Source organism: Hypanus sabinus, chromosome 4, assembly GCF_030144855.1.
Source record: "Hypanus sabinus isolate sHypSab1 chromosome 4, sHypSab1.hap1, whole genome shotgun sequence".
In the NCBI taxonomy this organism is placed as follows: domain Eukaryota; kingdom Metazoa; phylum Chordata; class Chondrichthyes; order Myliobatiformes; family Dasyatidae; genus Hypanus; species Hypanus sabinus.
Genome location: NC_082709.1, coordinates 155,539,281 through 155,555,395, shown reverse-complemented (window position 1 = coordinate 155,555,395; position 16,115 = coordinate 155,539,281). Strand labels below are relative to the sequence as shown.

General features: G+C 37.1%; 1 protein-coding gene across 3 annotated transcripts in view; it reads right to left on the bottom strand.

The window, feature by feature from the left end:
* Positions 1-201: 201 nt before the first annotated feature.
* cip2a (cellular inhibitor of PP2A) overlaps positions 202-16,115 on the bottom strand; it is a 90,317-nt gene continuing 74,403 nt past the window's right edge. For 2 of the 3 annotated variants that reach the window (XM_059968513.1, XM_059968511.1), the window contains exons 18-22: positions 7,535-7,731; positions 6,891-7,004; positions 6,691-6,773; positions 4,364-4,503; positions 202-3,883 (exon numbers count right to left, since the gene is read on the bottom strand). In XM_059968513.1, coding sequence (XP_059824496.1) covers positions 3,713-3,883; positions 4,364-4,503; positions 6,691-6,773; positions 6,891-7,004; positions 7,535-7,731 — 705 coding nt within the window. In that variant the 3' untranslated portion in view covers positions 202-3,712. Of the gene's footprint in view, positions 3,884-4,363; positions 4,504-6,690; positions 6,774-6,890; positions 7,005-7,032; positions 7,732-16,115 lie in introns of those variants that run through there. The other variant, XM_059968514.1, reaches the window with a different exon arrangement.

Below are 16,115 nucleotides of genomic sequence, written 5' to 3'. Positions count from 1 at the left end.
TTATTTTTTAATTTAAATTTAACTTCTCTATTCATTGTGGTTATTCAGATTTGGATTTTTTCTATTAATATTTAATTAAAATGTCATTTGTTCAAATTTCAGATTTAACTCCGCATGAAGAAAGTCAAGTACGCAGTCATCTTGGACTATTGATTCTTCCTGTGTATTTGGCAATTCTTCTGATTTTTTGGTGTGGGGTTCATTGAACAGTAGGACAAATATAATTACAACGCCTCCAAGGCTTGATCAAAAATGTTTTAGATTGGACCTATTTATTTATGTTTGAGGTACACTCTTGCATCTATTTTGTCTCCTATATTTGCCTCTGAATCCCATTCCCAGCAAAAACGGATCAATTCAACTGGAGTATCTGCCTGATATGACATGGAAAAGATGCATCACTTAAAAGTTTATCTAAGTCATCTAAACAGGCCGAGGAGGATCTAATTTCAAAATAGATGATAGACATTATATTTGAGACACAATTACTGTATAAAGAACCATGTTCCAGGTAATCTATTTTCCTAATAACCCAATAGTTTGTGCTCAGCCTGATGAACATAGATTTTAACAATAAAAACCATACTTCTGTCACAAAATTATCATTTAGTTAATATTGTGACTAAGGTATGCTGGATGCAAAGAAATAAAAACAAAATATATTAGATACACTCTGGTCAGGAGCAACACACATGAATACCAGAAAATTCTCAAGGATTTAAGAAATATTAAGACTTGAAACAGAGAGGCAACAAGCTTTAATCAATCATCTGGATAAAATGACTATATGAATAGTATAAATAAAGCAGGTTAATATTATACAGAAATCAAATTTTTCCAAAACTGATATAATCTTTTATTTTATCACTTGGTGTAATTTTTTCCAAAATTTTTTTAAATATTAAAAGTTGTTTTTTAAGACTACTTATTGTATTTTTTTTAAAGTTGTAAACAATATGGAAATGTTTTGGTCTACTAAAAACATCCATGTCGGTTCGAATTACTCAGCAGGACAAAGTGTAGTTAAATTACAAGTGAGAGAAATTACATATTTATTATTTTGTTGGTCTAGAGGCAGCATATCTGGGAAGACATTAATTCTCACAATTACAATTTGATCAATTGGTTGGGTTCAAAATCAAGAACTTTGGAAAGAACCAAGCCAATAATACCACAGAATTGACAAAATAAATGTACTTCATGGTCATTGATTTTATTTCATACAATATTTGTACAAAATTTAATTTCATGATCAAAAGGCAAGAGCCTAAACTGAGAAGTTGGCTCCAACTTGCCAAAATTCCTTTCAAACATCATGCTGCATTTGTTCTGCTCTTTAAACTGCTAATCAATGTACAATATTTTAACTGTACAAAAATACTTTACATGGAATTTAGTTTATTGTTGGGCCCATGGGTTAACTGAATCTTGCCTATGATAACTAGATAACAATGATGGTTATTGAATAGTGATGTGTAGTGGAGGGCTTGTATGATTACATTATCATATAGAACCATAAAGTAGTAACTCCTCTGCACCAGGTGAGGCAGGTTGCAGTGATGTTGCAGAGTGAAGGTAGGCAGGGCTATGCAGATCTGAAGCCCATGGCATTGCAAGAGATAGAGGTGGGCCCACACTGACTCTGCCTGAGTATTCCTGAGTGGATCGCGGGAAACAGAGAATTAGTGAGGGTATTGATCATAGCGCATGTCAGGGAAACTATCCAAAGGCTTATCTGCAAGACAAAAGGTAAATTAGACTACATTTTTGTATATATATCAATAACTTGGAATGTGAGCATAAGTGACAAGATGTCAAAATTTGCAGGTGATACTCAGCTTGGTAGCTGTGGTTAATATTGACATCACCACCGGATTCTAAAATGAGGAACTGTATAGCCAAAAGGCAGATGGAACCTATTAGAGAGAAGCAGAAGCTTCAATAAAATGGGAATAGACAATATAGTTTCAAAGACTCTTTATGAACAGAGGGACCTGGGATGTATAAATCCTTGAAAGTTTTAAGACGTGTTGAGGGAATTATTAACGAAGTTTACAAATAAATAGTACAAAGTTAGGAAGGTTAATTGTTTATTAATAAACATGCTTTAAGCCATAACTAGAATATTTTATCTAATTCTAGCCACCATACTTTGGGAAGTCTTAGAGAGGATGTATACAGAAAGGAGGATGACAGTTTCAGATACAAGATTCAGCTAGAGAGGTTGGTGTTGGTATCCGTGGAGTAAGACTGAGAAGGAATTTGATAAGGACACACAAGAATGAGTATATGGGAGAGAATAGATTCATCTACAGGAAGCTAGCATGGACTCCATAAGTTTAAGTGCCTCTTGAGCTGCACTGATCTTAAGATACACACAGAATGTGAATCCCTATTCAATTTTTTGTGATATGAATAAATTAGTCAAATTGTTTCTGGCACCACACCCAGGAGTATGGTACTATACCTTTGTGTGGCATCTCTTAAGTCACACATAGGCAGGTCACCTTTACTCCTGTTGCAGATTGCATCCCACAAAAATGGCTTTCCAGTTCCCCACTGTGCCTAGCAACACATTAAGGAGTATCAAAGAATTTGGGCATGGCTTTATTTGTCAACTATGCTTGTTTACATCCTTTCTTCCCTTTTTCTTTCATGTACAGTTGAATGATGCTGTATGATCAGCCCTTTAAATAATGGAGTTGAAATTGCTGCACATTCCTTGTACATGTTTCCATCAAAAATGAAGTTTAAAAACCCACTGATGCACTTGATGCATATGCCTTCAGTCTCCCAACTGATAACATCTATCACTCCTCCAAGTGCATCTTCCAGTTATGATTGAATAATGTGGTCTCTGGCCAATGTTTTAAGAGGACTATCAAGAGCAGAAATATGTACAATCCATTTGCTATTTATTCAGAGTTAGTAGTAATTTTATCAAAAACATTGATACACTGTACAAAACAAATGTTTATGTAATTATATATTGTCTATACAATTTTAACACTAAGCTTAAACTTATTAGTATTTAAAGAGTTTATTCTGTCAATAGACAAAGGAAGAAAAGATGTACAATTAAGTTTGGTTGTGCATGCTAATTGAAAATAAGAATATGCATAAACACTGCAGTTTCAGAAGAGTATCAAAATTCCTTTACAAATGTGCATAAGATTTGAACAATTGTTTCCAAGTATTTAGTATAATAATACTGGTGAATTTAAATTTGAATTTAGTAGGACTCTACTGAAAGACAATTATATTTAGTATTAATATAATGGCAGAATTCTACTCTATCATTAGGTATAGAGTTGTTCAAATTTGAAATAACTATTGCCTAAATTCTAAGTGATACCCCCTCAATATACATTCTACTAAAAGTTTTGGTTATGCATTGTATTGTATTACAGACCAAGACTGGTAATACAGTTATACAAAAATCTGGTTTGAATCACTACGTCAAAATTATAGCCAATATTCTTGCTTGTAATGGTACCCAAAGCAGTCTAGTTTCAAGCAACATCAAATACTTGCACCCAAAGCAAACAGATTTTAAATACTTTATATTTAATGGTTATGAATTCTAGTTAAAATGATTTGTAGCTTGAATCCCACAGAATGAATATCTAATCATCCAACTGCAGAAACTTGAAGCTAACAATTGAGACATTTCCTATTTCTTTCCACATTAAAATGACAAAAATAAGCAAGGCTACAAACTGAGATTTACAGTGTTTGATTGTAGTTTACTGCTACTAAGACTATGAATCATTGCTATCATCTGAGAATGTTTGCTGAGTTCCTCCTGTTGAGCTTGAACAAGGGCTTCTTTTTGCTGTAATCGTGCCTCAAGCTGGGATTTCTGGACTTCGAAGGATGACAACTATGAAGAAACAGTTCAAATATATACATTAGGCAGAAGATTTTAATGAGAAAATTGAAAATATTGAGTCAATCTTTACCTAATTCTATCGATGTATACATGTCAGTTTTAAATAAATATTTTTCAGAGAAAGAAAAGACTGCAACACAGCCGTCTTCAAAACAATATATAGCAAACTTTCTTCATCTTCTGTTAAATCTGTCTATATGGTCTGAGCAATTTTTTAAAATTCTGTTTACGCAGTCACAGTCGCTCCAATTAGATCTTTATTTGAAGCATTAAGACTACTCTAGATATTCTCGATTTAGTCACTGATCTCCCATCTAATCTGAAATGAGGCTCTCTGTCTGAGACATAGCTATTTAACAGATATTCTAGAAAGGGAGGTAATAATTTGCACATCATAGTGTTTACAGATGCCAGCACACACCTCTACTGTTTTCCAAGGGAAAAAATATCATCAATAAGAAAAATATTTACTTTAATGCTGAGCTCTTTCCTTGCTAACTCAGTCTTGCTAAGATCCTTTTGGAGTATACCAATGGCTTCTTCTAAGTCTTCTTTCGCCTTTTCCGTTGTTTTTGTTTTCTCAAGTTGTGACTGGAACCTTTGTTCTAAATCTGTAAGTCAATATAAAAATTTTTTTTAAAGCAACACACAGAAAGAAGGATAAGCACATTGTAACTAAGCGTGTCATTTTGTATTTGATACTTTGTGTGCTCCATGCCACTTTTCAATGTTTCAGAAATATTTTCAATTTCACAAGTCCAGAAAATTACATTACAACTTCCTAGTCCATCAGGAGGGCTTGGTGAAACAATGGAAATGATTGAAATATCCGTCTATCATTTAAACTACAGCAATCACGTGTAGTTTTGCATCTGTTTCTTTAATTCCTCATTTCTAAGCAATTTGTTAATCCGTTCCTTAACTTAAAGGCACTAATAATTTACACCCAGATTCTTTAATTCAGTTTATCTCCTCAACCAATTTCTCTTGAACTATCATTCCAATTACTGTCAGCTAGAAGTCAAAACATCTTAAACAGTGAATTTGTAGCTTTGATGACAAGAGCTGGCCAGTTATACAGATGCCAATATATTACATTGTATGTTCTAGTAATTCCTCTTGTTGAAAATTAAATTCAAGGAATGGATGCATAAGAATAGTCTAAGGAATTGCTACAGAACAAAAGTTGCTCCTAACAAGTAAACAAATTATTTACTGAAGCTATTAAAAACTAACTAAAAGCTGCTTTTGGCTCTTGTATTTCATCCAAAATATCTTTTCAAGAACAGGAATTTATCCTTGATGTATCATTTTCAGTACAAGGAGATAATCTTATTAAGATGTTACAAGATCTAGAGGTACATACTCACAGATTAACTCACAGATGACATTGTACTAAATATATTGGTATGACTATATGTTACACATCTAAGTTCTTGATGATGCATACACATTTCAAGAATTTGTATGTATGAGGTGCAAAGAAAACTAACTTTAGGTTGGACACAAGTCTTGGTAGGACAAGCAGTAAACGTGAAACCAAATGAGAAGTAACATTTGTGTCTTACAGGAGGCTACCTTCCTAATACATGACTGACTTTGATCCCTGTCCATCTAAATATAATAGAACTTCACAAAAACTATGTGAACATAAGAGAAATAGGAAATGATTTACAGTATCTGGTGCCTACTCCACTATTCAATGAGATCAAGACTGATTTATTTTTAAATCATGGCTTTACTTTTCTTCATTAACCCTATATTCCAAATTCCTAAATATTCATAAATCTATTGATCCATGTCTTGAAAGTGTACCGCAAATGAGCTTCCAAAGTCTACAAGTGGAGAATTTAAACTTTCATTATCAACTGGGTAAAGAAGTTTCTTGTCATCTCTGTCCCAAGGAGCATATTTTTTACTTTGAAGCCTGCTTTTAATGAAAGATCACTGTGCAAGACCTCCAGCCAAATGTGGCCAGACCTACTACTTATTACTTATGAACAGTCATTCCAGCTAAGAATAGAAAAGTCACACAGCAACTAACAAACATGCTACGTGGCAACTGACATTGGCTTCCAACAATAATGCTGTGCCTGTACTATCAGTCTTCTCAAAAGGTCACCTAAAATGCAAAACAGCACAGTAAAGTGGATTGATTATCGAAAGCATAAAACATATCTTAAAGTGCTATTCCATGTCACCCACAAGAGTTTACAAAAATAAAATCAATGTACTCTGATAGACTTGCTATAATTTATTTAACTTAAAAAAATAAAATGCACACCAAAGAGTGTCCAATTCAAAAAATTCAGGGTACAGCTTTGGTCAATTTTTCCTATTGTGCTCCTCATGTTCTTAAGAGCACTGCACTGGGATTTTAGAAAGGCAAGCAGAAAAGTGGATGTATAGAAGTAGGCATTTTGGCAAAGAATTGGCATCAACAACACTACCCTGCTAATAACTTTGAAATTCCAAGTGAAGTTAATGAGAATGATGCATTTCTAAAGATTTCTTAGTACAGGGAAGAGGTTTTTGTTAAAACCATAACACTTTCAACCTATATGGGGAATTTGAAGACACAAAACGTACCACATAATTCTACTTACATGTTATACAGCTGGAGACACCCACTCCAAGCCCATAATAGGAACAATTTCCCAAAAGTCACAAGTAAGGTACAAGAGGTGACAAAAATAGATGTAGGGAAAACTTCAGCAATTTTACAAGCATTCATATTAAGTGTTAAAGGTTTTTGAATAACTTTAAACCAAAGGTACATGATGAAATACAAATCAAACCTAATAATTTATTATCCTTCTTCTGTAACTGAATGCACAAATCATTTTTCTGTTCTTCCAACTCTGCCAACAGAGCGATGTACCTATGATTCAAAATGGAGAAGACAAGATATATCACTGCTTTTCTGCCCAATAGTAACTTAAAAAACATTAGGATTTATGAAAAACATATCTAAACCGATATCATAAGACGGGCTTACCTATCATTCTGTTGCTTAAGAGAGTCAATTTGCTTTTTGAATAATTCACATTGTTTGCTTAATGAGTTATGTTCACTTTGAAGTTCTTTAAATTGCCTTTCAACATTATCAAGTCTAGAAGATACAAGTTATGGATCAAAAATTTAGCCAGCTATTTTGATCAAAATATAGAGACTATGAATAAAGTTGTATAGATACAATTAACCTCCTCTCAAATGCTATACTTCTGTGAGATCATTTGGTAAATTAAGCATGTTCCAACAGATAATTTTTTTGCTCTTGTTCTTTTCATTTCCTTAAGTTCCCTTCTGTTGCTTGACATCCAACGTATACATTAATAATATTTTGAAAAACAAAGCAAAGAGACAGACAAAAGTTAAACCTGATTCTCATTATCTGGGAGAATACAGCACTGTGCAAAAGTCTTAGGGACATATATATAGCTACGGAGCCCAAGACTTTTGCACAGTATGGTATTCTCATTCTTTTTTCTTACAGGTAACTGCACAATTTCCACCTGATAGAACAAAACAAATGTAACTACAACATTCAAGAAAAACGTTTACTCACATGCCAATGATATGACTGCCTTAAAAGCAGTTGGAAAATATATCATAAACAAAACAAACAAATGCAAAACCTACGTTTGAGAAAGATTTTTAGAAGTAATTTTTAATGACTCATGCTCTTCAGCAACTACTTGTAGTTTACAATTGTGTTGATAAAGCTCCTCAATATCAGCCTTGGCACGGTCAGATTCCAGCAGCTGAGTCTTCAACACTCCATCAAGTTCTTCATTTTTTCTCTCTGCATCCATTAGAAGTGAAGCTAATTGTCGTGCCTACAATTCAAACACAAATTCCTAATAATTCATAAAATGTAACAATTCAGAATAAACACACAGACCAAGTCTTGCAGATACATTGATCATAAATTTAAATATTTGAAAATCCAATACATGACATGTTAAAAATGCTTACTTGCCACTAGATGTCACTAGTGAATTCCACAGTCCAATGAAAATTCACTCCAATATGGGAGCAGCAAAAGGGGAATATTTTAATTCAAATGTAAGACATCTAGTTAAAACCAGATTAAATTAGCTCAATAAAAGCAACAGACTTAAAATTTCAGGTTACATTTGGAGGAGGGAGATAAATTTTTTTACGCAATAGCCACTGCTGAATTTGAAAATGAGCAAAAATTAAAATGAGGAAAATTAAAAAATTAAAAAGAGGAAAACTGATGTCAATCCATTACCTACATAACATTTTTATACTCCAAACTGTGAATAGGAAACCCCTGTTTCAACATAACTATTGTTCATTAAGTAGAGGAGGGGCTTAACTGCATAAAGACCTTCCCAACTCTCTGGTAATACCAAAGTCACAGGCCTCCACAGCCTCAATATTGAACAAAGATGAAGAGATGGTTGTTTTCTTGAACAAATGGCTTTCTTCACTGAAGTTGTATTGAGATGCTGTTTATTTATTTTCCATACTTTGAAGATGTCAACTTGCTAACACCTATCTTTAAAAGTTATCAGGATATTGTATCATGTGATAAGTTTTACATGCAATAATTTAGAAAATGACTCCCCATGCTAGTCAAATATTTCTTTACAGATAATTTAGATCATCCTCAGTCTACAAAACAAATCTTTTCACAAATTTATTTTACCATTTCCATTTAACTACAATTCCTTCAAAATAGCCATGTGATTAGTTTCCATAGTAAGAAAATATGACTAGAAAATATGCTATTTTACTGTTATTCCTCCACAGATCTGCTTCATATTTTGAGAATTTCCTATTTTTATTTCAGATTTTGAACCTCTGCAGTTCTATAATTTTACTCTCACATAGTTGACAAAGACTTGACTTGCATGCAGAACAGTAAGAACTTAAATATAAGTAGAAATAGGCTGCTTGGCCATGATGCTTGTTCCATCTTTCAATGCAATTGGCCTTTTACCTTGGTGCCATTGTCTTGTAAAAACCAATGTCTCTTGGTTCCCTTAAAGTCCTATAATCTCTCTCGCTTTTAGTCTCAAGTACACTCAACAACTAAAACAGCTTGAAAAAGAGACTGACCAGGAAGGAGGAGAAAAGGTCGGTATTGAGAAATGGAATGCTTGGAGGAGTGTTTTCTGTGTAATTTTCAGAAATTCTATTAACTGTAGACAGCAGCAAGTTATGGCTAAGTGACACCAATAATCTGATATCTGATTGTTCAGAAATCCCAATGATTCTAGATATGCAAACAGATGTGGAAATCCAAAGCAACACACACAAGATGCTGGAGGAACGCAACAGGACAGGCAGCATCTATAGCAAAAAGTGAACAGTTAATATTTCAGACTGAGGCACTTCAAAAATCCAGATGAAGGGTCTTGGCCCAAAACATTGACTGTTTACTTTTTTCCACAGATGCTGCCTGGCCTGCTGAGTTTCTACATCTGGTGCTGTAGATGTACAGCATCTACCGGGTGCTGATTCCAGTCATCCCTGGAACCTTGGTTCTCACACACCCTCTAATACACAGAAGCCCAAATCCCCTTGCTATTATTAACACATCAAGGGCCTGGTTTCATGCTTCCATCAAACTTGCAAGGGCCATGGATCTCATCCACCCTTTAAACTTACCATGCTCAGTTTGATGAAAAAAATAAATATATGCAGGAGTAGGCCATTTAGTTTCACACAGCTGTTCTGCCATTCAATAAGTTCATAGTTAATCCTTCAGCATCACTTTTCTACACTAATCCCACATCCCTAGAAGCCTAATTACCAATTGATCTCTAACTTACCCTCCAGAGTCCTCTTAACAATTCTAAAGATTTATTACTCTCAATTTCTTTTCCTGCTGTCCTGATTGACAATCATATATTTTAAGACACTAGCTAAGGGAAACTTTGTTCCTAAATCTATTCTGCTGTATGCATAAATGGTATCATCAATGGCATAATCTATATCGCTCCACACAGCAAGTTTGTTATAAAATCAATCTGGCGAACTTTTGCTGCGTTCCCTGCTTTGTGAAGATTTGCTCTCAATATTCCATTTTCATCAGACCCTCTTAAATTACAGACCATTTTTTCCTTCCAAGTTGCTTTGTATACTTGCATATTAACTTCTAGGGAATAACACAAAATTACACCCAAATAATTCCAAACAGTAACATCTCGTAATCTGAAAGAGGGTCTGAAGAAGGGCTTCAGCCTGAAACATCAAATATTTGTTCATTTCCATGAATGGTGCCTGACCTGCTGTGTCCCTTCAGCACCTTGTGTGTCTTGCTTTGGATTTCCAGCACCTACAGAATTTCTCGCGCTTTGTAAGCAGTCATCATTTATGAAATCCTTCACCTTCTTATTACTTCAACCTATGTGGATGTCTTCGTATTTGTGCGCATAATATTCAATCTATAGGGTCTTTGATCATTCATTTAACCTGCCTGTATCCTCCTTTAAGGCCAATTTATACTTCTGCGTCGAATCTACACCGTATGTACGGTGACATCCGAAAATATTTTAAATGGATTTCCTCGTCCATGTCTCTCAGTGGCCGGACAAGCACAGAAAATTCACCCTCCTTCTGCCTCAATCCGTTCAATGGCCCTACACACCATCTCCTCCATCATCTTCTGTCTTTTCTGCGTTGCAGTAATTTCAATAAAGGTAACTCTTGTTCAACATCTATTAGCTCCAGCTCCAACTCCAACATGATGTGCTCAGCTTCAGTCGCCATTGTTTGAAGTACACGAAGAAACTCACAGTGGCATAGAAACCTCACTGCCAACTAGCATTTTGGCAGTGAATTGCAGAGTGACAGAGACACACCAACACACAAGTATAAAAGCTCATAACGGCGTAGGCCACTTGTGTAGGTTACAGCATAGAGCCCACACAGAAGTATAAATCAGCCTTAAGCCTTCCTGCAATCTTGTCACACTGATTATGCCACCTTGCACTGTACTATTAATTGCGATTAGCTGGGGCTTCAGCACTAATCCCTGTTGTACCCAACAAGTCACAGCCTTTCAACCCAGATATCTGTTTCATTAAAGAAATCTGTTTATTTAAATATAATACCTAAATATCGCAATGTTCTTATTTTGTTCAACAATGTGTATCACTTTATACATGATATTCAAATATTTTCTGAAATATCAAATACATATCAACTAGCTCATCTTTATCTATTCTGCTTGTTAAAATTCCCAAAACAGATTTGTCAATCTTGTCAGCTACCTGGACTATTCCTCTTCCCATCCTGTCTCTTGCAAAAATGCCATCCCCTTCTTGCAATTCCTCCGTCTCCGCTGCATCTGCTCTCAGGATGAGGCTTCTCATTCTGGCATGAAAGGAGATGTCTCACCATCAACTCTGCTCTCAAGCACACCCGATGCAGACTGGGAGACCGTTTCGCTGAACACGCTCTGTCCGCCAGAGAAAGCAGGATCTCCCAGTGGCCACACATTTTAATTCCATGTCCCATTCTGATATGTCTATCCAAGGCCTCCTCTACTGTCAAGATGAAGCCACACTCAGGTTGCAGGAACAACACCTTATATTCCGTCTGGGTATCCTCCAATCTGATGGCATGAACACTGATTTCTCTAACTTCCGTTAATGCTCCTCCTCCCCTTCTTACCCTATCCCTTATTTATTTATTTATTCATTCATTATTCCCCCCCTTCTTTCTCCCTAGGCCTCCTGTCCCATGATCCTTTCCCTTCTCCAGCTCTGTATCCCTTTTGCCAATCAACTTTCCAGCTCTTAGCTTCATTCCTCCCCCTCCTGTCTTCTCCTATCATTTTGGATCTCCCCCACCCCCTCCCACTTTCAAATCTCTTACTATCTCTTTCAGTTAGTCCTGACAAAGGGTCTCGGCCCGAAACTTTGACTGTGCTTCTTCCTATAGATGCTGCCTGGCCTGCTGCGTTCCTCCAGCATTTTGTGTGTGTTGGTTGTCAATCTTGATTTTCCTTTCATAAATCTATATAACTCTTCTCAGTTGGATTATTGTTATTTACTAAATGTCTTGATACCACTTCTTTAAAAAAAAGATCTAAGCATTTCCCCCTGATTATGACGTCAGGCTTTCTAGCCTCTGATTTCCATGTTCTTTTTCCACTTTTAATTTGCCTCCTTAGAATCAGTTGTTCATTCTAAAATATATGTAATCTTGGATGATGACAAGCTGTGTTTTTTCCATCCCATTTAAAACCCTAAGTTGCTGGGACCATTGGATTTGCTATCTTTCAGTTCTATTAATATTGTCAATTCTTATTCTGCTGAGGCATTCTGTGACATTCAAGACTGGTGATCAAGATCTAAACAGGAAGTCCAGGTATGACCTACTGAAGGTTATCTTAAGGGTGAAAAAGTAATTCCAATTGAGGTTAGAGATGGAATCGGATGCGTGTCAGCTCCGGTAGGCTTTGCAGGCCATTACTTTCTACAAAGCAAAACCTAACATCATGAATAGCTGTAATGCTTCATTTCCATATGAGCTCATCTTTTATGCATACATTGAAAAGGAGAATAAAACTACATCTGCATGAATCCCTGCAATATTCAGTGATTCATGATCTCTGCCAAATTCAAAACACCTTTCAAGAGGGTGAAACCTTGCAAACCGTCAGGCCTGATGGTGTACCTGGTAGAGCTCTGAAAACCTGGTGCCGACCAACTGACAGGAGTGTTCAAGGACACCTTCAATCTTTCACTGCTGCAGTTAGAGGCTTCCACCTGCTTCAAAAGGGCGACAATCATCCAGTGCCCAAGAAGAGCTGGATGAGCTGCCTCAATGACTATTGCTAAGTGTACTCACAACTGCTGTGATGAAGTGCTTTGAAAGGTTGGTCATGACAAGAATCAACACCTATCTAAGCAAGGACCTGGACCTGCTGCAATTTGCCTATCGCTACAATAGGTCTACTGCAGATGCATTCTCACTGGCTCTCCATTCAGACTTGGATCATCTGGACAATATAAGTACTTATGTCAGGCTGCTGTTTATTGACTGCAGCTCAGCATTTAACACAATCATACCCTCAATTCTAATCAACAAGCTCCAAAACCTGGGCTTCTGTACTTCCCTCTGCAACTGGATCCTCGACTTCCTCACCAGGAGACCACAGTCTGTGCGGATCAGAAAAAACATCTCCTCTTCGCTGACAATCAACACTAGTTCACCTCAAGAATACATGCTTAGCTCACTGTTCTACTATCTCTACACCCATGACTCTTTAAGAAGAGAGGAAGGCAAATGCAAGGAAATTATAGGCCAGTTAGCTTAAAATCAGTGGTTGGGAAGGTGTTGGAGTCTATCATTAAGGATGAGGTTTCAGGGTACTTGGAGACTGATGATAAATTAAGTCAAAGTCAGCATGGTTTCTGTAAAGGGAAATCTTGCCTGACGTATCTCCTGCAGTTCTTCATGGAAGTAACAAGCGGGGTAGATAAAGGTGAGGCAGTGGATGTCATTTACTTGGATTTTCAGAAGGCATATGATAAAGGACCACACATGAGGCTGCTTAGCAAGATAAAATCCTATGATGCTACAGGAAAAGTACTGGCATGGATAGAGGAATGGCTGACAGGCAGGAGGCAGTGAGCAGAAATAAAAGGGGCCTTTTCTGGTTGGCTGCCAGTGACTAGTGGTGTTTGTCAACGATTTAGATAATGGAATTGATGGCTTTGTGGCAAAGTTTGCAGAGGATACAATGATAGGTGGAGGGGTAGATAGGGCCGAGGAAGCAATGCAATTGCAGCAAGACTTAAAAGAATGGGGAAAAATGTGGCAGATGGAATGCAGTGTTGGGAAACGTATGATAATGCATTTTAGTAAAAGGAACAATAGTGCAGACTATTAGCTAAATGGGGAGAAGGCTCAAACTTCAGAGGTAAAGAGGGACTTAGGAGTCCTTGTGCAAGATTCCTACAAGGTTACTTTACAGGTTGAGTCTGCGATAAAGAAGGCAAACGCAATGTTGGCATTTATTTCAAGAAGAATAGAATATAAACACAAGGAGATAATGTTGAGCCTTTATAAGACACTAGTCAAGCCACTTTGGGCCTGTACTCAATTGAATTTGGAACAATGTGGGGGGATCTCACTGAAACCTACTGTATGTTGAAAGGACTAGATAGGATGGATGTGGTAAGGATGTTTCCTCTGATGCGAGTATCCAAAACTAGAGGGCACAGCCTCAAACTTGAAGGGTGACCTGTTAGAACAGAGGTAAGGAGATTTTTTTTAGCCAGAGAGTGGTAAGCCTGTGGAATACTCCACCACAGACTGCAGTGAAGACCAAGTCCTTGAGTAAATTTAAGGTGGAAGTTGAACGTTTCCTGATTGGTCAGGGCATCAAAGGATATGGCAAAAAGGCAAGTGTATAGGGTTCAGTGGGATCCGGGATCAGCTATAATGGAATAGTAGAGCAGACTCAATGGGCTGAATGTCCTAATTCTGCTCCTATGTCTTATGGACATGTAGCTAGGCACAGCACAAACACCATCTATAAATCTGCCAATGACACAAGTACTTTTGGCAGAATTTCCAAGGGTGACAAGGAGGCATACAGGAGTGAGTGGTGTTGCAGCAACAACTTTGCACTCAATGTCAGTAAGACAAATGAATTGATTGTGGATTTCAGGAAGGTAAGTCGAGGGAACACATGCCAAGGGATCAGAATTGGAAAAGGTGAGGGGATTCAAGTTCCTGAGTGTCAACATCTCTAAGGATCTAAGATGGGCCCAACAATTGAGGCAATTACAAAGGAGGCACAACAGTGGTTATCTTTCATTAGGACATTGGGGAAAATTGGTATGTCACCAAAGACGCTTGCAAATTTCTACAGATGTACCATGAAGAGCATTCTCTGTGGTGGCATCGTCATCTGATATAGAGGGGCCACTGCACAGGATTGGATAAAGTTGCAGAAAGTTGTAAACCTAGCCAGCTCCAGCATTGGAATTAGCCTCCACAGCATCCAGGACAGCTTCAAAGGCAGTACCTCAAAAAGGCAGCACCCATCATTAAGGACTCCCATCACACAGGACATGCACTCTTCTAATTACTACCATCAAGGAGGTGGTACAGGGCCTGAAGACACATACTCTCTATTTGCACTACTTTAATTTATTTTTAATACTTCAAATTGTAATTTATAGTTTTTATTATTACATATTTCAATCAATGTACTGCTGTTGCAAAACAACAAATTTCACAATATGTCAGTGGCGTTATACCCGATTAAATCTGATAAACCAGTTCCTTAGAATCAACTGTTTTTAATTTCTCTTGACAGTCAAGGCTACAGCACTTTTCTTAAACACAAAGTACACTGTAGATGCTGTCATCAAATAACATGTACAAACAAGCTGGATGAACTCAGCAGGTCGGGCAGCATCTGTTGAAAGGAGCAGTCAATGTTTCAGGCCGTGACCCTTCGCCTGATTCCTGACGAAGGGTCTCAGCCCGAAACGTTGACTGCTCCTTTCAACGGATCCTGCCCGACCTGCTGAGCACTTTTCTCCTTGACTTTATTTATATCTGAAATACAGCTTTATTTTATATCTATATATACAAATTTATAACTATATATATATAATCTTTTAAATGCAAGCTATTACTTACTGACGATGTGCAGGAAGGTGGAATTAGTTTGGATTGGCACTGAGGACTAAAGGACCTGATCTCATTCTGTAGTGTTCGATTTCCCATCTACTATAGCTAACCTGCACCTCATGTGCTTTCTTTACTCAGTCTTAAGGGTGTAGTTATAGAGACATAGAAACATAGAAAACCTACAGCACAATATATTAAGCCTCTGGTGATTGGTCCCTTTGGCCCACAAAGCTGTGCCAAAAATGTCCTTACCTTAGAAATTACTTAGGGTTACCCACAGCCCTCTATTTTTCTGAGCTCCATGTACCTATCCAGGAGTCTCTTAAAAGACTCTATCATATCCGCCTCCACCACTGTCGCTGGCAGCCCATTCCACGCACTCACCACTCTGCATAAAAAACTTACCCCCAACATCTCCTCTGTACCTACTTCCAAGCACCTTAAAACTGTGCCCTCTTGTGCTAGCCATTTCTGCCCTGGGAAAAGGCCCCTGACTATCCACACGATCAATACCCCTCATCATCTTATACACCTCTATCAGGTCACCTCTCATTCTCTGTCGCTCCAAAGAGAAAAGGCCGACTTC